The sequence below is a fragment of the Diabrotica virgifera genome, chromosome 2, assembly GCF_917563875.1.
Source record: "Diabrotica virgifera virgifera chromosome 2, PGI_DIABVI_V3a".
NCBI lineage: Eukaryota > Metazoa > Arthropoda > Insecta > Coleoptera > Chrysomelidae > Diabrotica > Diabrotica virgifera.
Window position 1 is genome coordinate 209835258 of NC_065444.1, and position 24051 is coordinate 209859308.

Consider the following 24051-nt stretch of genomic DNA (forward strand, 5'->3'; position numbering starts at 1 on the left):
AGTGTTTATAAATACATGTCTAAGGAAGATTCTTAACATTTACTGGCCAAACCGCATATCAAACCAAGAATTATGGACAAGAACTAACCAGGTACCTATATCTAAGACAATATGCAAAAGGAAATGGAGTTGGATGGGGCACACACTAAGAAGACCTGATACAGACATAGCGAGGCAAGCCCTAGAATACACACCACATGGCAAGAGAAGACCCGTAGAAACGTGGAAAAGAAGTGTGGACAAAGAAATTAATGCTATTGGGAAAACCTGGGCAGAAATAAAGATCAGTGCAAAGGATAGGACAGAATGGAGGCAGACAGTTGACGCCCTATGCTCCGCATGGAGTGAAGAGGAATAAGTAAGTAAGTTATTGCAAACAAATGCTCTCTGGGATAAACAATTTGAATAAAATTTAAACAATTGAATGAATCGCTTTGAAATTTTTATCACATATTAAGCACCAAAGAACCCTCATTTGACAAAAATTTCAAAGCTGTACACTAATTTTTACAACAGTTATTAAGAAAATATTTTTTTTGCAATTCCGACCTTTTTTCGCAATTATATTAAAAATAAATGAGTATATCAAACTTTGTAATACGTAATTTTAAAGCTTTTTCCGTAATCTGGAAGATATTTGTACTAAAAAAATTAAAAAAGTTTCACTGTTTTCCGTTGATTTGAAAAAAAGGGGGAAAATGCCATTTTTTGACAGATAATTGTTTATAAATAAAAATGGCCGCCAGATCCTACGCAGGAAATAGTTATAATGTGTTCATATAGGTATTACCTGTCGAAAAAACGCTTCAGTACCCTGGCTGCTGAAGTGTCACGAACAGGGTATATTTTTGTCTTATTACCCTGGCCTAAGTGGCGTCCACTAGTGGCAAACGCCATTCAGACGGACCACTTTTGTAGCTGCCGCAGATGTTTACGAGAATTTATAGGGTGAGGACCTAAAAGGAATTTCGATTCGGAACGGTTTTTGATTGAAGTGCAAAACAGACCGGATATAATATTTGATACAAGAACCCGAAGACATATTTATAGGGCATTAAAAGGATAACCGTGGGACGTCATCTTTTAATTATTTGTTTCTGATTTTAAGGAAGGTAGCCCTATCGAAAAGAATAAATCCCATAAGCAATATTTTCTTGATTATTTATTATTTACATTTTATTATACATTGGATGCATTTGAACTGAACAAAACAAATAGGTACTCACAATCTTGTTTGTTTATTTATGTTAAATAGTGGGGCCCCATCCTAGGTCAAAAAAGGTTTTATTGTTAGTTGTTAAAAACAAAACGATAAGTTATCAGTCAAAAGGGGGTTGCAAGCTAACATGTTTTTCACTTTCACTCAGTTGTCAGGTTGTATCAAACTATTTTACGCCTGTAGGATACCAGATGTACTGGTTGATTTTTTATGTGCTTCTTTCTGTGATATAGCTGTTTTTGTCTGGTTCTTCTTAATTCCATTTATGGAGTTTATTCGATTTTTTCCAAAACGTTGAAATTTTATAAAATATTTAAAACTATGGACATTACAAACACTGATTTTGAGAAACACACTTTTTTAAAAAAATATTAGCCGGCAAGTTTTTAATCATTTGAATAAACTTACTTTTTTTCTCACCCATTACATTAAACTCCGCACCCTTCCAAACGATCCACTTCGCAGCGTAGTCGCCGGCGTTAGAAAATCGCCTGTTTCAGCCACTCTGTGGATCCACAGAGTAGTGCTGCAGAGTGGCCCGTCTGGTTTGGGTCTAAGGCCGGTCGCAAGTTGACACGTAGCTTCATGAGGTAACGCAGGGTGAATCACGGTGAATTCCTGTGAAACCGCAAGTTCCCGAGTAGAGTGACGTGACGCAGCTTTCACGGTTCGTGATCTTGCGCTACGCAGTTCTCCTTTTGCAGATTGTCACGGTATGTGGAGGTAAGATCCACGACATCTGCAGGAAAGAAACACGTCAAACAAGAACAGTAGGCTAAAACTGCATTTCAATTTGCTGTGATCCAGTCACCAGCAGTGTTTTCTCACCATGACTCACCTGCGTCACCTCACCAAGCAGCCAGTCCAAAAGTTTGGCAGGCAGAGTGTGCCAGTCGTACCAGCTCTCACCAGATGAATGGGTGCTTGCACCCGTACCATAACCAAACATGACTTTCAAAGTTTTTAAACAGCGACGTGTTGGGAGAAATCTGGCGACACTGCCTTACACATGTAATCAACTCTCCCTCTCTCTCACCCCTCTAATTTTGACTCGCTGCATTGCTCAGTTTCGGCCTAGCAGCCTTCGAAGATGGAGGTCCCGATCGCTGTTCCTGCCAATGTGAAATTCATGGTGTGATACGTTTTTTAAATGCAAAATGGATTTCACCCATTGACATTCATTGTTAGTTAATTGAAGTTTATAGCAAAAAAGCATTTGTGTTCAACATGTATAACAAAGTGAGAGAGAGAGAGAGAGAGAGATATATATATTTTTACGAATGACCCTTGTACCATTAGGCGAGGTCAAGGTAGATAAAGAAATACAGAGAGAGAGAGAGAGAGAGAGGGAGAGAGAGAGAGAGAGAGAGAGAGAGAGACAGAGAGAGACAGAGACATAGAGAGAGACAGAGACATAGAGAGAGACAGAGACATAGAGAGAGACAGAGAGAGAGAGAGATATATATTTTTACGAATGACCCTTGTACCATTAGGCGAGGTCAAGGTAGATAAAGAAATACAGGTCAAGTTAAAGATTGCTTTATTAGATTGCAAGCCTTACGCGTTCGCACATTATCAACACCAATACTTATTCAACGATTCAAACTCAGATACTCAGATCATCGGGGGTAACGTTTATACTTCGCTCGCGAACATCATTCGGCTGTTGGAGAATGGGATGCGATCACGGATGAATCAAGATTTAACAGTTGCTGATCAGATGAGCGAGCTATGATTTGGAGAAGAGCTGGTGAAAGTTATCATGAATGTTGTTTTACTTCCAGAGTTCAATTTGGTGGAGGTAGTATAATGGTATGGGTAGGCATTTCTCTAGAGGCTCATACAGAACTTGTTACAAAGGTATATATTGAATAATGTTTGAAAGATCATGGAGTACCATCTGCCTCATTTGTTTTAGAAAACTTTCGCCTGATTGCAAGAATAACACGGGATTATTTGATTGAAATTGGAATTCCTTTATTACCATGTCCCTTAAGGAGTCCAGACATAAATCAAATAGACGACGTATTCGACGTAACCATGTTGAATCCATTAATCATTAGTGACTTGGAGCAAGCAGTTCGAGACGAATGGTAGCAAATCCCTCACGAGGAATTTGCTACCATACTACGAAGTATGACTGATTGAATAAGACCGTAATGAGGATTTGTGGAGGTAATAGACCCTACTAAAACTCGTTTTACATTAAAAAACATGTTTAAAATTTAAAAAAAAAATGAACTTTTGTTTCTTTGCCGATTTCAAAATCAAATTTCTTGATTTTTTTGTTCCTTTTTAAACGCTTTTCTTTACTTCAATAGTTTGCATCAAGGTTAAGATCATCAAGACGTTAATTTGACTGACTTTTCTTCAATGCAAATAAATGAAAATTTGCAGGCATATGCATTCGCGGGAACAATACACGGATAGTCAATAAAAAAAATTTTGTTTATTAATTGTTTAAATAAAAAAACGATTTTAACGGAAAATGCTTAAATTCTCTTGTTTTTTACAATAAAGAAACTTGAAACTTTTACGGATTGTAGCTATATACGCTCATATATTTGTTTATATATAAATCGGCGATATTCGTGTCAAATTTCAATACGATACGAATCAAAACTTCAACCAAAACTCGAATTCAAAAAATTCGTGTTTTTATCGTAGTCTTAGAAAAACCACCGGGAGAGACGTCTTGTGCTACAATTAACATTACGAAACTAAAGAAACGCTTTTCTTTAGTTCAATCGTTTGGGTCAAATCTTTGGACGTTAATTTGACTGCATTTTCTTCAATGTACATCATTAAAAATTTGCAGACATATGCATTCGCGGGAACAATACACGAATAGTCAATAAAAAAAATTTCTGTTTATTAATTGTTTAAATAAAAAAACAATTTTAACGGAAAATGCTTACATTCTCTTGTTTTTTACAATAAAGAAACTTGAAACTTTTAGAGATTGTAGCTAATTATATGAACTATACATAATTTCACTTTTTACGTTAATTGTTTACGTTATGCTTCATAAATAAACAATAAAGTTTCAATTTTTTTGCCGATTCCGACTACTTTTTATGTTTGTACATCATAGGTTTTATACATGTTTTAATAAACATGACGATATATTTTACTGTTTGAAAAGTGTAAGACTAAAAAGTAAAGAATAAAAAAATATGAAAAAAATAATTTTAAGAAACGCTTTTCTTTAGTTACGAGTGACTAAAACTAAACATAATATTATAAAAAAATCAACTAAAAAGCAAAAAATAAAAATAATTGAAAAAATCTAACACATTCGTTAAAGAAAAGCGTGTGGCGAAAACCGTTTATTCGATGAAGACGCGTCACGCTTTTCTTTGACGAATGTGTTAGATTTTTTCATTTTTGTTTTATTTTTTACTTTTTAGTTGATTTTTTTTTATATGTTTAATTTTAATTCCTCGTAACTAAAGAAAAGCGTTTCTTAAAAATATTTTTTTTTACATTATTTTATTCTTTATTAAATTCTAAAGTTGTAATACATTGTAGTTATAATTTTGTTTATTATTAAAAATACTCAATTAAAAACTTTTAAATCTTAAACTTTTTTAAACGCCAGTTTTTAGGAAAAATCTGGGAGTCCGGATAATTTTGCACTCTGGTGTGTATTATTACGACCAAACATGATTCAGTGACGGTCACACAAAACCAAAAAAGGTATGGCAAGACTGAAATATTAAAAGTTCAAGACATTAATAAGGCACTGAACCAGAAGATCTCATTATTATGCGTATAATAAGTGATGGAGGTCTTTTAAGGTTTATCTCAATCAAAACGGGCAATTATCATGAGGATATCATATGTTTCTGAAAAGTAGTTTTCCTTTATATATACTGATTCCTTGATGAATAATGTTAAAATTGAGAATGCACCCTACCACAGTGTCATATTCAAATAATACCGACTTCTGTATCTTGAAAGGCACTCATCGTAAATTAGCAAAAGGACAAAAATATAGATTTTGACGACTTAATTATTTGATATAGCGCGAAAACATAAGAGTTTAAATCAGATTTGCAGTGACAACATAACATTACCGTAGTCTGTGGCGGATCTACGGAAAGGGAAAAGTGGGAAATTCCCCCCCCCCCTAACAAGGTCCAAAATTAAAGAAAAAAATTATAGAAACATTAAAATATATTTGCTGACATGGAACTTAAACCACAGACAGACAAATGCAACCCAATAAACGCGCCAAGGAAAATTAAGGGAACTGAATGCATGTAAGTTATTATTTGTATTACTAAAGAAGTAAAAAGTGACACAGAGATCTGCCAATGCATTAGACGTGTTTGAAAGAAAAATATTACGTAGGATACTGGGCCCAATAAGTGAAAATAACAACTGGCGAATTAGATATAATAGAGAAATATACGAGCAATATAGCGAACCAACTCTAGCACAATACACTAAACTGCAGAGATTACGGTGGGCAGGGCATGAGAATAGAATCCCCAGAAAATTGCTAAATGCAAGAATGCAGGGAAAAAGACCTGTTGGAAGACCTAAAAAGAGATGGGAGGACGAAGTCGATGAGGATGCCAGGAACTTCCTGGGAACGCGTTCATGGAAAAGAACAGCGGTAAATCGAAATGATTGGGGAAGCCTGTTGAAGTAGGACAAGGCTCGATTTGGGCTGTAGTGCCATTGGATGGATGGAAAGAAGTAAAAGTCTTCCCTTGTAGATGGTATATAATTTATTTAAAATTTTCTAAAATAGATCCAAGTTGGACTTAAGTGGGCATATCACTAGTACAATACAAACGTTTTCGGACTAATCAGTCCATCATCAGGTTAAAGCCCAAAATAAGTAAATCACTGTATAAAAATGACAAAGTTGAAATTTTGACTGTTAAAAAGTTGGGAAAAATTAAAACATATGGTTACTTACTCCAGATCCAAAGTAGTTGAAACTAGCTACTGGGGTAGGTCGAATGACCTTACCAATATAATAAATTAGCCATTTCGGCTACATCGAGTGCGACAATAAGTCGATGTTACAAGAATAAAGTGTCCAATGACACTCCATTATGGTTTAAATACATTATGTAGTATATTATCGGAATATCATGTTTGTTCCATACTAGAGGTCCAGTCATTGGACTGACCTCTCTAAAGTCAATTTTTTTTTACTTCAAACCCCAAAGACGCTTATTGTTAGAATTTTTATAACTAGCAGATTGCTGAATAAACATTTCAAAAAAAAATTTCATTAACCCACATAATAGTAATAGAGCGCTATAAGAATTAGTAACTTCTGTCGGCGCTCCACAAGTGACACGCACTCTTTTTATTGTATTTCGTTTTTGAAATCTGTATCTATAATATAACAAAACTGAATTAGAGGAAGTCAGTAAAATCAGAGAACAACGTGTGGTCGTTGTTCTCTGGTAAAACCTTAATTCGACTAATAGTATGCTATGGCAGTGAAGCATGGGTCTTGAAAGAAACATCCAAAAACAAACTCGACACATTCGAAAGGAAAGTACTGAGTAGAATACTAGCACCTGTGAGGGAAAATATAATCTTCAGAACTCGATACAACAACGAGCTTTATTAACTTTGTAAGGAAACACCCATGTCAGAGTCCATTAGAATACAAAGATTGCAATGGGCCTGACATGTGATCATAATGGGAGAGAAAAGGCTGCTAAAAAGAGTACTGAACACTAGAATGCATGGAAAGAGACCGGTTGCAAAGCCAAGAAAACGCTGGGAAGACACAGTAAACAGCGACGCACAAGCCCTTTTAGGAGTCAGTGTATGGAGAAGAGCAGCCACAGACAAACAAGGGTAGAGGCAAAAAATGAAGGAGGCCAAGGCTCCATTTGGGCTGTAGTGCCGCAGAAGAAGAAGAAGAAGAAGAAGAAGAAGTAAAAATTAGAGGGTGTCAGAAAAAATTGGAGGGAGCCAGAAAAATTAGAAGGAGTCAGGAAAGTAGAGAGAGTCAGAAAAATTAGAGGAGTAAGGAAAAATTGAAGTAAGTCAAAAAAATTGGAGGAAGTTAGGAAAATTGGAGGGAGTCAGAAAAAATTTAATGCAATAACTTTAGAGGGCGATTTAATATAACCCCCGTCACATGGCGACGGACAAAATCACTAGATATAATATAACTAATGATTTTTTACTAAATTTTCCTTTATCCTCATGTACTTTTTTGATATAGATAACGACCTCAACTTTAAAAAGTCAGCAACTAATAATTTATAAAATCACCTACACCACAACCAAATACTCGTAATTCATTCCAACGCTTTCCGATTTTCTCAAGAATTGGTAACGAATAAAGAATACAGATAAACTTTTTAAATTAATTTAGGAAAAACTGCGAGAGGAATAAATTTTATTCAGATGATTGTGAAAAGCCAAGCTATCGATTCGCAACCTTAGTTGATTTTTTGCTCAGCTTCTGAGCGTAGAATGCGGAATCCGAAAATCGTGTTGTGGTTACTGAATATTTTATACTTTATCGTAACGATCCGAAAAATGCTTGTTGTTGTTTTTTCCAAAAAGACCACATATATGGATAAAAGTTATAAAAGTATATAAACTTCATAAAGCTAAATAATTTAAAATTGAAATCAAATGAAAAATAGATAAAATAAGAAGAAAAGATCTCAAAAATACTCAATTTGGTGTTAGAAATCCTATGGGAACCAGAGAGGCACTTTTTTAGTGTTATTAAAAATTTTTACTGGAATCAAACTGCTATCGTAAAAATTGGAGATAACTACACCGATAAAGTCTCTATACAACGGGGAGTCAGACAAGGTTGCATTTTGTCCCCAACATGATTCAATGTTTACTCAGACAAAGGCACTTGAGAGACAGCCTATGGAATAAAAATTAACGTGAAACTACTTAAAGTACTTACACAGCGGAAGACACAGTAATTACGTAAGTCTCTGTTACGCAGACTATGCAATATTGACAGCCAAAAGGAATATGGTCTTCAAAGACTAGTTCACAGATTGATCACAAGAGCAAAATAATTTAATATTAACTCAGAAAATTATACCAATAGTAATCAATAAAGCACCAATAAGAAGTAAAACGAATAACTAACACATAATTGCGCCATGGATCGGGAAAATTGCGGGGGGGGCCGACGTGAGTTCAAAGAGAAAATAGATTAGCAGGATGCGTTATATTATATGGCGTAAACGATACATTAACATGGGCACGAAATTAAGAATTTATAAGTCCAGTTAAATAACACTAATAACTCCAACACCAATAATGACGTACGCAGCAGAAGCAAGACCCCATACAGCCAAAACAGAGAGGAGGCTGAAGGTAGCACAAATGAGAATACTCAGAAGACTTAGGTACATAGCCCGATCAAAGAACAATCTGACCCCAAAAAAATAAAGGTAGGATGAAAATTTGGGAATAGGTAGTTGAAATTGTGAATATGTTCATTTTTAACAGAAAAAAACATGTTTTTGGACGGTTTTTCGGAGACAACTTAAAAAGTAAGTGTTTCAGCGAAAAAAATATTCCTAGCAAAAATATAGCTTGTAAAAAACTGAAAAAAATGGTGTACGCTTGAGGTCTACAGACCCAGTAGAAGCACAGTTGTAGCTAATGAAAAGTAGGTTCTTCTTCATAAAATTCCAAATCGAATATTTCAATGTGAATTAACCCAAAAACAGAGCACTTTTCGGGGAAATTCATTTGAACTTTTTTAAATTGTTTAAAAAAAGGATTATTTTTGTTTTTAAAAAACTTGTAACATTAAAAGTAATTGAATTACCCTCAAAATATTGTTGATCCCTATGTAATAATTATATGATCTGTAAGTTTCATCGGTTCAAAGTGCTTATTTTTGAAAAAGCTGTAGTTAAAATGGCTTGAACGATTAACTAATCACGATTTTATGCAAATTTTGAACAGCCATAGCATAATCAATTTTAGTATAGCAAGAAAATAAAAAAGTAAAAATATTCAGAAAAGCAAAACGTACATTTTATTAGTGTTTGATTTTGGTATTACTAATAATTTTTAAGTTAATTCCATGAACAATTCCATTTTTTTTTCAAAATTAAAAAAAAATGTTTTATTTTAAACCCAATTTTTTTCAAATCTGAGCACTTTGAACCAATGAAACTTATAGATAATATAAACAATACATAAGTAAAGTAACTTGTGAAGCGGTTACGATTAATTTTATTTGGGAAGCTAATTAGGGGGTGATTTTGCGATTTTTCTAGCAAAAAATAAAAGGTTGTTCTGAAGCTATTTCCTTGTGGCATTTTTATGATTAATTATTTATATGGGAAATAAGCCACAATTAAAATGAAAAAAATAATTTTATTAACGTTTCGACGCCCAAATCGGGTGCCGTTGTCAAAATACAAAATATTACGTAATATTTTGTATTTTGACAACGGCACCCGATTTGGGCGTCGAAACGTTAATAAAATTATTTTTTTCATTTTAATTGTGGCTTATTTCCCATATAAATAATTAATCATAAAAATAAAAGGGACCAACAATATTTTGAGCGTAATTCACTTATTTTTAATGTTAAAAATTTTTTTAAAAAACAAAAATAAACCTTTTTTTAAACACTTTAAAAAAGTTGTAATGAATTTTCCCCGAAAGGTGCTCTGTTTTTTGGTTATTTCATATTGAAATATTCTATTTGGAATTTGACGAAGAAAAACCAACTTTTCATTAGCTACAACTCTGCTTATACTGGGTCTGCAGACCTCACCAGTACACCATTCTTTTCAATTTTTTTTAAGCTATATTTTTACTAAGAATATTTTTTTCGCTAGAGTACTTACTTTTTGAGTTATCTGCGAAAAACCGTCCATAAACATGTTTTTTTTTGTTAAAAATGAACATATTCACTCGTAAATAACTCGAAAAGTATTGCATTAGTGAAAAAACTCTATAGAACAAAAGTTGCTTAGAATTAGTCATTTTTTCCAATTCCGGGCCTATTTTGCACGTATATTTGTTCACTCACGAGAAAATATTTTTCACCCCGTATTTCCCAATTTTGGTAAAATGGAGGGGGTGTAGAATTGCAAACTTTTTCTTATACAGGGTAAGCCTCGCTCAACGGGACGGAGCCTACCGGGGAAACGGCTAAAGATATTAAAAATTACGTAGGAATACGTAGGTCAGTACCGTATACAAATTAAAATTTGTGAAATATATACAGGGTGTCCCAATTTAGCGTAATGATATAAAGTTATATATTTTTAAATGGAACAACCTATATTTCACTTTAGTTTTGAATTCTACTGAACAAAATAATGTTACTTTATTCAACATTCCCTATACCTATTTTTGACAGTTTTCGATTTATTTGGGTTTTTCTGAAAATGAACTATTCGCGAAATTAATTAATTGCACATTATCGCATGAATTTTAATTAACGTCTTTTTGTCAGTTAATTGTCAACTGTCCATGCTTTACATCAGAATAATTACCATTTGAAACTAATCTACAGAGTGTTCGCAATCTGAAGTGTCATTGCTGTACAATATTTTGTATAATTACTTTCTTAACTTAAATGGGACACCCTGTATTTTACTTTAATTTTGAATTCTAATCAAAAAAATAATATTACTTTATTAAACAATCCCTATATCTATCTTTGATAATTTTCGATTTATTTGCGTTTTTTTTTTTGAAAATGCACTAATCTTGAAATTAATTAATTACACTTTATTTTACACTTTATTACATAAAGTTCTACTCTAACTTAACCAAAACATCCTGTATTTGAATGCTGTAACAATTATTATAATCAAACTATTATAAAATTTTATATTAACATCTAGTATCTTCAGATCTATTTGCATTATGTTACGTGGAACATTAATTGTCGTTAATTACATAGTTCATTATACATTATAAAGAATGCCATGAAAAAACAAAAGGTACTAATAGTCAAACTAATAGTCAAACTATTAACTGTATTGCTTTCAATTAATAGAAATGGCAGATTATTCAATTGAAGACCGAGTAAATATGATTTTAATACTGGGTGAATGTGATCGAAACATTTTGTTAGCATCAAGAGTCTATGTTGAGAGATTTTCCTTAAAACGGCATCCTCGTAAAGAAGTATTTGAAAGTGTCTTAACAAGGTTTCGTGAAACTGGCAGTGTTGTTTATACTAAACGAATATTGATAAATCCCATAACTGAAGATGAAAATACCGAATTAGAAGCTATTCAATCAGTTATTGAAAATCCAAATACAAGTGCAAGGACGATGGCCAGGGAGATTGAAGTAAGCCAAACTAGTATACGCAGAAATCTTAAAAAATATAAATATCACCCATACCATATTCAAATGCATCAGCATTTGTATGGAACTGATTTTGAACGTAGGTTAGAGTTTTGTTTATGGTTTCTAGACAAAACGGGAGCAGATCAACATTTTTTTTGATAAAATTTTGTTCACTGATGAGTCTACTTTCCATAATAATGGACTCGTGACTCGACATAACTTTTACTATTATAATACGGAAAATCAACATGAATATAGATGTATTGATCGACAAAACCGATGGTCCCTTAAAGTATATGGTGGAATAATAGGAGAACATGTGATATGTGATAGGACCGTATTTTTTTAATGGCCATTTAAATGGACAAAATTTTTAAGATTTCTACGAAGAGACGTTTGGATACTTTTGCAAAATATCCCTTTAAATATTAGAAGAACAATGTTTCTCCAGCTAGACGGTGCTCCAGCACATTACACACGTAATGTTAGAGAATATTTAGACAGAAAATTTCCCGGAAAGTGGATAGGTAGGGGTGGTGCTGTCAATTAGCCCCCTAGATCACCTGGGTTAACATCAATGGACTTTTTTTTGGGATATATTAAAATTTTGGTTTATCAAACTCCACCTACAATCGCTGAAGACATGAAAACGCGTATTTGTAATGCGTTTGCAACAGTTACTCCAGAAATGTTAAGAAAAGTAAAACAAAATTTTGAACACAGATTGAGGTTATGTATTGAAGAAAATGGACACCATTTTGAACATTTAATGTAAATTAATTTTTTCCAGTGTGTTTTGTTTAATTTTATGTAATAAAGTGTAATTAATTAATTTCAAGAATAGTGCATTTTCAAAAAACGCAAATAAATCGAAAATTATCAAAGATAGGTATAGGGATTGTTTAACAAAGTAATATTATTTTTTTGATTAGTATTCAAAATTAAAGTAAAATACAGGGTGTCCCATTTAAGTTAAGAAAGTAATTATACAAAATATTGTACAGCATTGACACTTCAGATTGCGAACACTCTGTAGATTAGTTTCAAATGGTAATTATTCTCATGTAAAGCATGGACAGTTGACAATTAACTGACAAAAAGACGTTAGTTAAAATTCATGCGATAATGTGCAATTAATTAATTTCGCGATTAGTACATTTTCAGAAAAACCCAAATAAATCGAAACCTGTCAAAAATAGGTATAGGGAATGTTGAATAAAGTAACATTATTTTGTTCAGTAGAATTCAAAATTAAAGTGAAATATAGGTTATTCCATTTAAAAATATATAACTTTATATCATTACGCCAAATTGGGACACCCTGTATATTAGGGTGGCCCTTAAAAATGAAAGTTAACGATTGTTACCTCTCACCCCCTAAAATTGTTCCAATTATGGAGAAACTTAAAAATATAAATTTTTATTGAAATCTGAAAATATTTAAAGGTGGCCCCGGGCCCCTGAGACCCCATGCAATTGAAATTAGTCATGTACTACGAATTTCTGTCAATAATGTAAAAGATATTAATAATTAATCGTCTATCAGTTACAATTAAGCACAGGAATAAAGAATATTAAAATTGGTGAAGGTTAAATGGACTTGGACAACAATGATGGTGCTAACGTTGGTGCGGCTGCGACTTCTGAAGGTGAAACCTTACCTAAAAGAGCACGAATCAAAATCATGACTACTGAACTTTCGTCTTCCCTCGATAGAACCCAGGTATCGTACAAGACAGCCACATTTATTATTAGTGATGTAGTATCCAGTCTTGGTCATAATGTAAGCTCGTTAGTCATCAATCGCAACTATATTCAGCGCGAGAGAGAGATAACTCGATTCAAGATTGCAACAAAATTAAAAAAAAAATACTTTTTAATTTCTGGACCTGTTATCGTTCATTTGGACGGTAAGCTAATGGAGGACTTAACTTCCAAGAAACATGTGGATCGCCTTTCTGTTGTTGTGTCAAATGTCAATCGTGGATATGAACAGCTGCTGGGTGTTCCAACATTACACAATGGAACGGGAATTGCCCAGGCAAATGCCATTTTGGAATGTTTGCAGGAATGGGGTATTGTTCATGAAGTCGCAGCTCTATGTTTTGATACTACTGCATGCGACTCACGGCCGAAGTCTGGAACATGTACCATTCTTCAGCATAACTTCAGAAAGAACTTACTTTTTTTAGCCTGCCGCCACCACATTTCGGAACTTATAGTTGGATCTGTGTTTGATGAGGTAATGAGTAGTAAATCATCTAGCCTCCAAATAAGTATTTTCGAAAGATTCAAGAAAGCTGTTCAATTATAGACAAAAGTACTTTTGAACTGGCTTCCAACTGGTTCGTTTCTATTATCCTGGAACCATGCAGAGGCGAGATGGAGGTCTAAAGTTATCTATGCTATAAAGATGTGGTTGCTTCATAGCCAATTAATCACAGCTTCGGAGCCGAAGGGAATTGTAAATCAGCGCTCTTCGCAGTCAGTGTATACTTGAGGGACTAAATACAAGCACCATTAGCTATTGAAGCGCCATTCAATGATTTCGACTTAGGAAACAGCTCCTTAACGAAAGAAGTGCCATCGTAACGAGCCAAAAACTTCAAAATCACTTATGATATCTATCTGAACATCTCTTTCCGATGAGTCTTTTTGATTCCAGGATACTTCCAGAATCCAAAAGATTAATGGTTGCAGCTATGGAGAATGAAGCTGCTGAACACCCTCTAAAACGTCCTACTGATATGAAATCTTGTGCATTTTTGGAGAGCAAAGGTCTGGAGTACTGTAAACTTCAAACAATTCTTCAACATGCTTGGACTTCCTGATGAATTTTTAAAAAGAGATCCGGTTCAATGGAAAGATGATGAAAGTTTCAAGGCAGCGTAAAAGATGGTGAAGAATTTCGTGACGACAAATGATAGGACAAAAAGAGGAGTTGCACTAATTAAAGACCTTAACAAAAACTCACTAATAATGGAGAACAGTTACAATACCTCTTGCAAGTAGTCGCGGAGCATTGAAAAATGTTTCCGGGCTCTATAAAAAGCGAAATCTTGAAAACAAAACAACATAAGAAGTAATAACTGTAGTGAATCTTTCTTATAGGTGTTAAAGATCATAGAAATTATTTATTTTTATTAATAAATTATTAAAATTATTTTATATATCCCATTATTTTATAATGGCAATATACTAACATGAATAACGATAATACGAAACTTCCAGACCCGGGGCCACCTCTAAATATTCACCGATTTTCATGAAATTTCGCACGTTTAAGTTTGATGTATAATGGAACACTTTTGGGGGGTGAAAGGGTGAAATTTCAAAATTTAAATTTTCCCACATATGTTAAGGGCCACCCTACTGTATATATTTCACAAATTTTAATTTGTAGCCGGTACTGACCTACGTATTCCTACGGAATTTTTAATATATTTAGCTGTTTCCCCGGTAGGCTCCGTCCCGTTGAGCGTGGCTCACCCTGTATAATAATAGACAATTTCAACTACCTATTTCCAAATTTTAATCCTTCCTTTATTTTTTTGGAGGGTTTCTTAAAATTTTGTGTTCCCTGATCGGGCTAACAGGAAACACGATGAGAGATCGAATAATTAGTGACGAGATAAGAAGAACATGTAATGTTCAGGTTATAGACGAGTGGACACGAGAATGGAGAAATAAGTGGAATGGTGGAGAGATGCTTGTTAAAATTTGTATTTGAGAATAGAGTTAAACTGCTTTAAAATTGATTTTCCTTTGATATTAGACGTTGAGATGAATTTTAGAATATTTTTATTAGGTTGGTGTATGCAAGCAATATTTTTTTGTTTGCATAAAAACATTAAGTGTCGAATCAGAACGTGTATGTTATGAAAAGCATTCTGTAAATGTAAACAATGAGGAATTGCTTTTTACCAAGAATCTTTTGAGATCAAAATATCCTTTTTGAAGCGATTAGATTCCAACAATGTATAGTTTTGGGAAAACCGCTTCTTATTAAGTTATTAATAATTCTTAGACAGAAATTTTTACGCAATTTAAATAACCTTTTTTTTTGTTAGTCACCACATATCAGTTTGTACAACGGTCGAATTATCAACTAGTATAACTAAATGTTTTAAGAACGAATAAATCAGCTCATAACCAATTATAACCTTAAAACACATGCACAACAAAGTTTCTGTACGGGAAGATCATTCATACCAGATATTATTCATTATAAATCAGGCTACAGAGCATCCATTAGAATACAATAGACCCGTACTCCTATGTTTGATCGACTTACAGAAAGCATTTGACAAAGTAAGACTTAAAAGTAGATAACCAAAGTTTCCCTCACTACAGAGATAGGGAAATCAATGTGTTAGAGAGAGAAGTACCTTTCCAATGAGTAAGAGTGAGAAAGATGCTGACGTCACAGCGATGGAATCTACCATAGTTATTTTCCACTAGATGGCGCCACCAATCAGCCATTCTTATTCCAATTCGCCATTTTTATTCCATTTCAGTATTTTTATTTAAATTCACCATTTTTGATCCAATTTTCCTTGACATTACGTCAAACAAATCTACCATAGTTTAGCTATTAGCCGCTAGATGACGCTATTTTTAAATTAAAATAGTAAATAAATTAAAAACAATTTTCCGTTCTGTGCTAGTCGCCACGCTCTTCTTCTTTTTGTCAACTGTCTATTCTTCTTCTTTTACATAATATGTTATTTAAGCCAGTCACGTGCAGAAATCTAAGCTCTACGTGTTGCATACTATATTTTATCTACGACCGATAATTTAGTATGTTTAAGCGATGGTGACATCTCGTTAGCATTGGTCTGATTGGAGATTGTCATACGTTAAAGGTGTGGGGAGTATCGAATATGTTATTTAATCCATAAACTAACCGTTACGAGTTGCATACTATATTTTATCTACGACCATAAAATAATATGTTATTTAAACCAGTCACGTGAAGAAATCTAAGCTTTACGAGTTGCATACTATATTTTATCTACGACCGTAACATAATTTAGTATGTTTAAGCGATGGTCCGATTGGAGATTGTCATACGTTAAAGGTGTGGAGAGTATCGAATATGTTATTTAATCCATAAACTAACCGTTACGAGCTGCATACTATATTTTATCTACGACCATAAAATAATATGTTATTTAAACCAGTCACGTGCAGAAATCTAAGCTTTACGAGTTGCATACTATATTTTATCTACGACCGTAACATAATTTATGTTTAAGCGATGGAGAAAAATTAAACATCATGTCATAAATGCATTAGATATGTATCTTTACTAAAACAAATTTGTTAGTAGCGTCATGTCTTTGAGTGAGTATAGACATAAAGTTGAACAGTTTCAAGATAAGCTCAGTGAGTTACAGAAAGATATTAAAGTATATCAGGATTTAAGAAAAATTATCAAACAATTAGAGAACCTACATATTAGCGATAGAACATATCCACTAGGACATATTCAACCATGGACGATAACACCACCAGCAGAAACATGAAAAATGAAATTAATAATATATTCGCATTGACATGTTTAATTTTAATGCCTGTATTTATCTTAATTTTAAAAATTATTTTCAAAAAAAATTGTAAATAGAGGATTTGACACGTAATATAAAAATTGATGAGTAAATAAGGAGTTTTAATTAAAAGTCAATAGTTTTTATATATTTTTATTATAAAACATAATTATACAGGTAATATCGTATTACAAAACCATTGGCGTAGTCGATCCACATTTCTTTCGGTACATAAAAACACTCCATTGGCGTGACAGGGGTTTGCATCAGGAGCAAATTTACAAACGCAAGGCGTATAATCAAATTTGCAGACATCAATAATTGCAGGAAAAACTCCAATCATATTACATTTCTGTTGTAAAAATCTGCTTTTTTGTTCTCCTCGAACGTAAATGTAATCGGCAGCATACAATAACTTGGATTCTAGTATTTGATTTATTTTGGAATATTCCACATCACCATTGGAATACCGAATGCCATGCACGTTTTTCTCCAAGAAGAATACTGTTTTCTTATCTTGATTAGTTAATGAAGTAAACGGTTGCGGAGACGTAAATATGTAATGATGTCGTTTAAAACCAATTTCAATGCTGAGTTCCTTGGGTACAAACCATCCATCTACCATAAATCCCTGTATGTCAACTAAAGCAATCCTCATGATTAAGCGTGATGATTGATACTGAGTGACATACTCTTTAAACCTACTTAAATAATATTTTTGATAACTTCTGTTAGAGGAAAGTATTCGAGTAGGCTGTCGTGAACAATTAAACAGTAGGCTCGAGTGCCTGCCGGAAAACCTGAATCTGCTTCGATTTCCAGTTTAACATCAACGGTTCCTGATCTGAATGACGTATCATCCTGCTTGGAACAGTCAAAAACAAATAAGGCATATTTCTTGAAAGCAGCATAATCTAAGATGGGATGTTTTGTTGAGGAAACAGTATAACTAGGAAAGAATTCCGTATAGTTATAGTGAGCTATAGCATAGTCATTTTTTGCAAAATCCAATTGCATTCTCTCGTTAGGCCAGTATTCTCCATTAATAACCAATCGCACGCTGGACATTCTAATGTGATCAAATAACGTTGGATCAGCGTGTATGTCATCTCGTTTAGAAGTTTGAAAAGCCACAATGACATAGCGTGGGCGTTCAACAGATGAAGTTGTCTTTACACTCCATATCTCGCGTCGAGATCCTGACGTAAGTGAAGGTAGTTCATTGAGCTCCCATTTACGGAAAGGTATAGTTATCGGCACATTATTCTTAATCGGAGTCATTAATCCAATTTTCATATCATCATTGGGAAAGACATGCTTGACCTTGAGTTCCATGCTGGAAACAGTTAAAGATACTGTTGTTGTTGTTGTAGCATTAGGTTCTTTCACTAGAATACAGTCTCTATCATTGCGTGCTCGAACAAATCGAAACACTTGACGGCCATAGGTTAATTTATTGTAGTCGTTGAAAATGTTGAATATATGTTTTATCGGAATCAGTAGACTAAAGTTGTCTCCCGATATATGTGGATTATTCGGATAGTTCCATCCTGCAGTACTGAGAAACTTGGAATCTTCAGGAGTATAACATAACAAACTGCGAATAGTGCTAACTACACCTGGGTCTCTAACTATTTCCATATCATGTGAACTTTGGGTATACGTACATGTATCAAACAAGAAAGCTCCAGCATTCGGTGCAAGAGAAACCACGCCATCACCTACTTTCTCTATACTTCCTTTAATTTCCAACAGCGTTTCGTGTATCCCAAAAAATGCATCTGATTGATTTATGATAAATTCGACAACGTCACTATTATTAAATGATTTGATGTATGGTGTATATGTCCGAAATTCTTCTTTTCTAATAGTATTATCGAACAGAGGTTTTTGGTAAAGATCGAAAATATGAGGTTGAGGCTCCTGCTGTTGAACCCCCCGTCGAATGTATTGACGTTTTGACATCTTTCAGCTTTAATCCAATGGCAACAAGAAAGGCTTTATTGGCGGCAGACACGTCACGTCGCATGCAGGATCTGTGTGAGACTAATAGATATTGACTGGTAGAGTTTTGTTTTATAATTAAACCCATTTATATCGTTTCCTTAAAATCCAAATGGAGCGTACTTTTCTCTCCTCTAAAATTGACAGGTCTTAATTCCTGATCGATTATACTAACAGTAATTTTGGTAATTTCACGTATACTGCTGCTTATTGGTATGTATATAGGGTTATGAGGACGTTCATCAATAGAAAAACCTGGATCAACATTTATCGGAAAATGCAGAATGGTGTGTACAGGTCTGTCTTCGTAGAAGGCTCCTTCAGTAATGTTGCATTCAAATAGTAGACTTGATACTTTTATAATATTTACAGGTTGGTCTGAAGAATGCATTTTTCCTGATTTTAACACTCTATTTGAGGAGAAACCCAATAATTTACCAAGACTATCTTCTTTCTCGAAAGTAATGGTATGATCTTGACAGAAAATTTCACATTTAAGCGTATTGTTGTTCGGTTTTAAAGTGAACTCCTGAACCGAATTGTATATACCCATTAATTTATTTCGAATGTATGCTTCGATATCGGTAATTTCATACGATCCTGATGGAATTTCGATATAACGCAACTTTGTACGATCATTCTGCTCATAGAAATAAAACTTTTCACCATCAATGTTTGGAATTGAATTAAATGTATGAAATCCCAACACTGCTACATAATACTGCCGTAGCGGATCAAGCACAAGAGGCACTTGAGGAGTAAACGAAAACTCGTTTGTAGTACTTGTTAGGGTCAATAATCGAGACATGACTGATAGGAGGTAAAAGGTGCAGTAAGTTAAATACCAAAATATGTTAAACATTTCTTTATTTTTCTTAGAATAATGTTACATGTTTTTCTTGTCTTATTTATATTTTGTTCATAATACGGTATTCTACAAAATACACATACACTTTCCATCGTCCCACAAACATCGCACCATACGTGTTTCTTATAGTCTTTCTTGCAAGGTAAATAATATTCTAGTGCATGGCGAATATCTTGTGGTAATTCATACCAGACATCAGCGCTTATATTTTCCATTATACAGAAACTTTAAGCACAAATGTCCACAGTTTATTTGGTTATAACTTTGATATTGATCGTTATTATAGACAATTCTTCCACCATTCAAATAGGAAACTAGTTCTTGAGGTGGCTTCAAGCAGCCATATGAATCAAAATACTCTATGTCTTTGTTTATCTTTCTGTAAGCTACCCAATGTGTACCAGGGTTTGTTGAAATGTCGAGATTAATTATAGCACATTCATGTTTACGAGGGTTACGAGGTAAATTATCTCTCATAAACACACCACGAAAATTTGGAATTTTAAGTAGTTTAACAAATTTATTCAAGTCCACATTGGTTAAAGGTCTATTAGGTAGCTTCAGAGATAGTTTTTTGACTTTTTTAAATATAATCCAAAGCCTCCTTTAGCGTTTTTTCGAAGGTATAATCCTTTGCCTAGATGTTCCATAGCTGTATTATGACGTTTGTCCTCTTCTAGTTTCTTTTGAGCATTCTTTGAATCAATTACAGTCTTTGCGATGGCACTTGCACCACCAGCCAAACTACCAAGAGCTGATAAGCCTGCAAAGATGGGGATTAAAGGTAAAATACCACCAGATTTTGATTCGAATGGAATGATTCTTGGAACTCGTACATTTCTTTTCCCACCTATATTCTTCACGGCTATTCTAGCTGCTGCAAGTGCAACTAGAGCTGATTTACGCAAATTTGGTGATGGAGGAGTTCGTTTCAACGTTCTGATAATTGGTTGTAGCACGTGTCGCTTAAATGAACCAACACCTTTACCACGTTTCATACCCATACCTAGTTTTCGTTTAACTTTCATTGCTGTAGTAGTCAACCAGGCAGTGGCTTTTTCACTCAAAGATGCGTCGTTTGCTGTAACTCGTTCCCACGCTTTGTTTTCCAATACCCAATCTGCTTTATGTCTATCTTTCAATGAATTACTATGAGAATATGCAATATCATGATCTCTCGCAGCTCGATCTAATGGATTTATCCCTGGATCTCCACGAGCTAGACGTTTCTGTAATTTAGTTCCAGGTCCTAGATACTGGTAACCAGGGGCATGCAATTCAAACGGTATATTGTTGATCAGAGAATTCAACACTCCTTCACCTTGAACGACTAACATTGAAATGAATCGCTTCTTGAAAAATTTCTTTATATAACCAAGCGTATAAAATACATCTTAATCACAATATGAAGGTCATTCAACAAGATAAGACACTAGCAGTGGAGAACTTGGATTTTGTCGATAACGTGGCAAGAATCAGTAAACATGGTGTATTGCTACCACATTCTTTTCGTGCTATCGTATGTGGCCCAAGCGGATGTGGAAAAACGAATGCTATGCTAGCATTACTGTTTGATCTAAATGGCGCTAAATTCAAAAATGTTTACGTATATTCAAAATCGTTGTTTCAACCCAAGTATCAGTTTTTGAAGGAAGTGTTGGAATCTGTGAAAGAGGTTGGCTATTTTCCATTTAAAGACAATGATGACGTAATAAGTCCTGACGAAGCTAAACCAAACTCAGTATTCATATTTGATGACGTATCTACGGATCCACAACAAACAATACGTGAATATTACTGTATGGGAAGACATAAAGATATCGATTGTGCATACATATGTCAATCATACAGTCGAGCAGGCAAACAACTCCTGCGTGATAATGCCAACCTTATTGTATTGTTTAAACAGGATGAGCTCAATTTAAAACACGTCTTTGATGATCACGTCTCACCTGACATGACATTTGTTCAATTTAAAAAAATTTGTTCTGAATGTTGGCAGGATAGGTATGGTACGTTCGTAATTGTTAAGGATTTCGATATTTCTAACGGACGATATCGTTTAGGCTTCGACAAGTTTATAAAATTGTAGTTATGATCGAAATACACGCATTCCATAACAACATGTTAGACAAAGAGGTAGCTGCACGCAAGCGTAAAGTTGCTGAATTAGCTCGAGTCATTCGCAAAAAGTATTTGGCATTAAAGCTAGGTAGGACAGAACAAGACGAGACGCTAAATAAACTCTTTGAACCCATAACTAAACCACTAAAAGATATTGCACAATCCTCACATCATGCTATTAATAAGAAGCTTAAACACGTCAAAAAGGAAGAGATGAAATCAGAAGAAGAGGTGAAAAAAGAAGATAGCGATGACGATGTTTTTTCCGATACAGTATCAACGAATCATGAAAATGAAGATTTAAAACAATATAAAGAATTAAATAATACTGAAGTTCATCACAATTCCATAGGCCATCTTAACGGTGCAACTGCAGAAAAATATCTTAATATTGTCAAACCGTTGTTTAAACCTAAAAAAGCAAAGAAGCAATCACCGAAAGTTAAATCTACTAGATTAAAGAAACTGTCTCTCGAAGGTCAAGAGAAAGCGACTCGTTCACCACCGAAAACTCGGTCTACTACATCAAAGAAATCGCCTTTAGAAGTAGTAAAAGCAACTCGTTCATCATCGTCAGCAACTTCATCTACCTCCAAAGGATCAGGGTTCATCGATGCTTCTCATTTGATTTACAACGATAATCCTATTGAATATGTATATTGGGATGATCCAAATGAACTATGTGATAGACTCGAATTGTTGATTGCTTCCCAAGAAGCAGGAAACACATCCCATAGTAACGAAATTGTTGCCATTATCAACGAATTACGTGAAGCAGATATTATATATTAATGTTAGGTCAGATTAGACATCATTTCCAACATGAGTGTTGATAAGTTTGGTCGTCATCATTATCGTTCTAATGAACAAGCTATTCAAAAGCTGCGTGAAGGCTTCAAACAATCCATTTTAGATTTACAAAACCAGATACATGCAGTAAATAAGGATATTAAACGAGATCCTCCTGTATCAGGTATACATCTTTCCAACAAGAAATATGTAGATGACCACATTGCAAATATAAAAAATTTTCTGCGAAAAGAGATTGCCTTGATGCAAAAAGAATATAGTTCAAAAGATACTCAACTTGAACAAAAAATTTCTGACTTTCAAAACTCCATCGGTAAGATTGAAAGCAAGTTTAATAAAAAAAATAATGAGTTATCTGATGCAAATAAACTGGCTGTCTTGAAAATATCTGATTTAACAAAAGAAATGAATGATTTACAAAAAGCAGTAAGTATCCAGAATGCAATAAAACAAGAATCTGTTGGAGAAAATACCGTGACAGTAGATAGGATTAACAAGGCATTGAATCTACAAAAAGCTGCAGAAAATACCTTGACAGTAAATAAGACTAACAAGAGAATAAATCAAATGTTGTCCTGAAAAATAATTTCCCATCGAAAATACTTAATAAATCAAATGTAACCTACATTACAGAACGCAGTAGATAACATTACTTCATGGGACAATCGTCTTAAGTTTAAATTCATAATGTCTAAAGAAAAACAACAATTGGTCAACGAATTACATAAACCAGCACGAAAAAATTATCCTCGTCGACGAACCGTCATTAAAGGACTAGATGATTTATGGCAAATGGATATTGCTGAGATGAGATCCTATGCCAATCAAAATAAATCTTACAAGCTCATTCTTGTCGTAATTGACTGTTTTTCAAAATTTGTGTGGACTCGACCATTAAAGACAAAAACAGGGGAGGAAATAACAAAGACGTTTGCAGATATTTTAAATCAAACTCAACGAGTTCCGAAAAATTTACAAACAGACCAAGGTACAGAATTTTTCAATTCCAAGTTTCAAAACCTCATAAGAAAACATGGTATTAATCACTATAATACCTTTAGTGTTAAAAAAGCAGCCATATGTGAACGAATTATTCGAACATTGAAGGAAAAACTTTACAAGTATTTCAGTCTTAATGGTACTTACAAATGGATAGATACATTGCCTCAAATTACAAAAGA

The 24051-nt window shown here is 33.9% G+C and overlaps 2 protein-coding genes across 3 annotated transcripts in view; both read right to left on the reverse strand.

Annotated features, from left to right (window-relative positions):
• The window catches only part of LOC114331564 (dystroglycan 1), a 1301763-nt gene that overhangs the window by 219949 nt on the left and 1057763 nt on the right, over nt 1–24051 (reverse strand). The gene's annotated exons all lie outside the window — the stretch shown is intronic.
• On the reverse strand, nt 17770–19029 carry LOC126880911 (uncharacterized). Its single transcript, XM_050644987.1, has one exon. The coding sequence runs from the start codon at nt 19027–19029 to the stop codon at nt 17770–17772; it is 1260 nt and encodes a 419-aa protein (XP_050500944.1).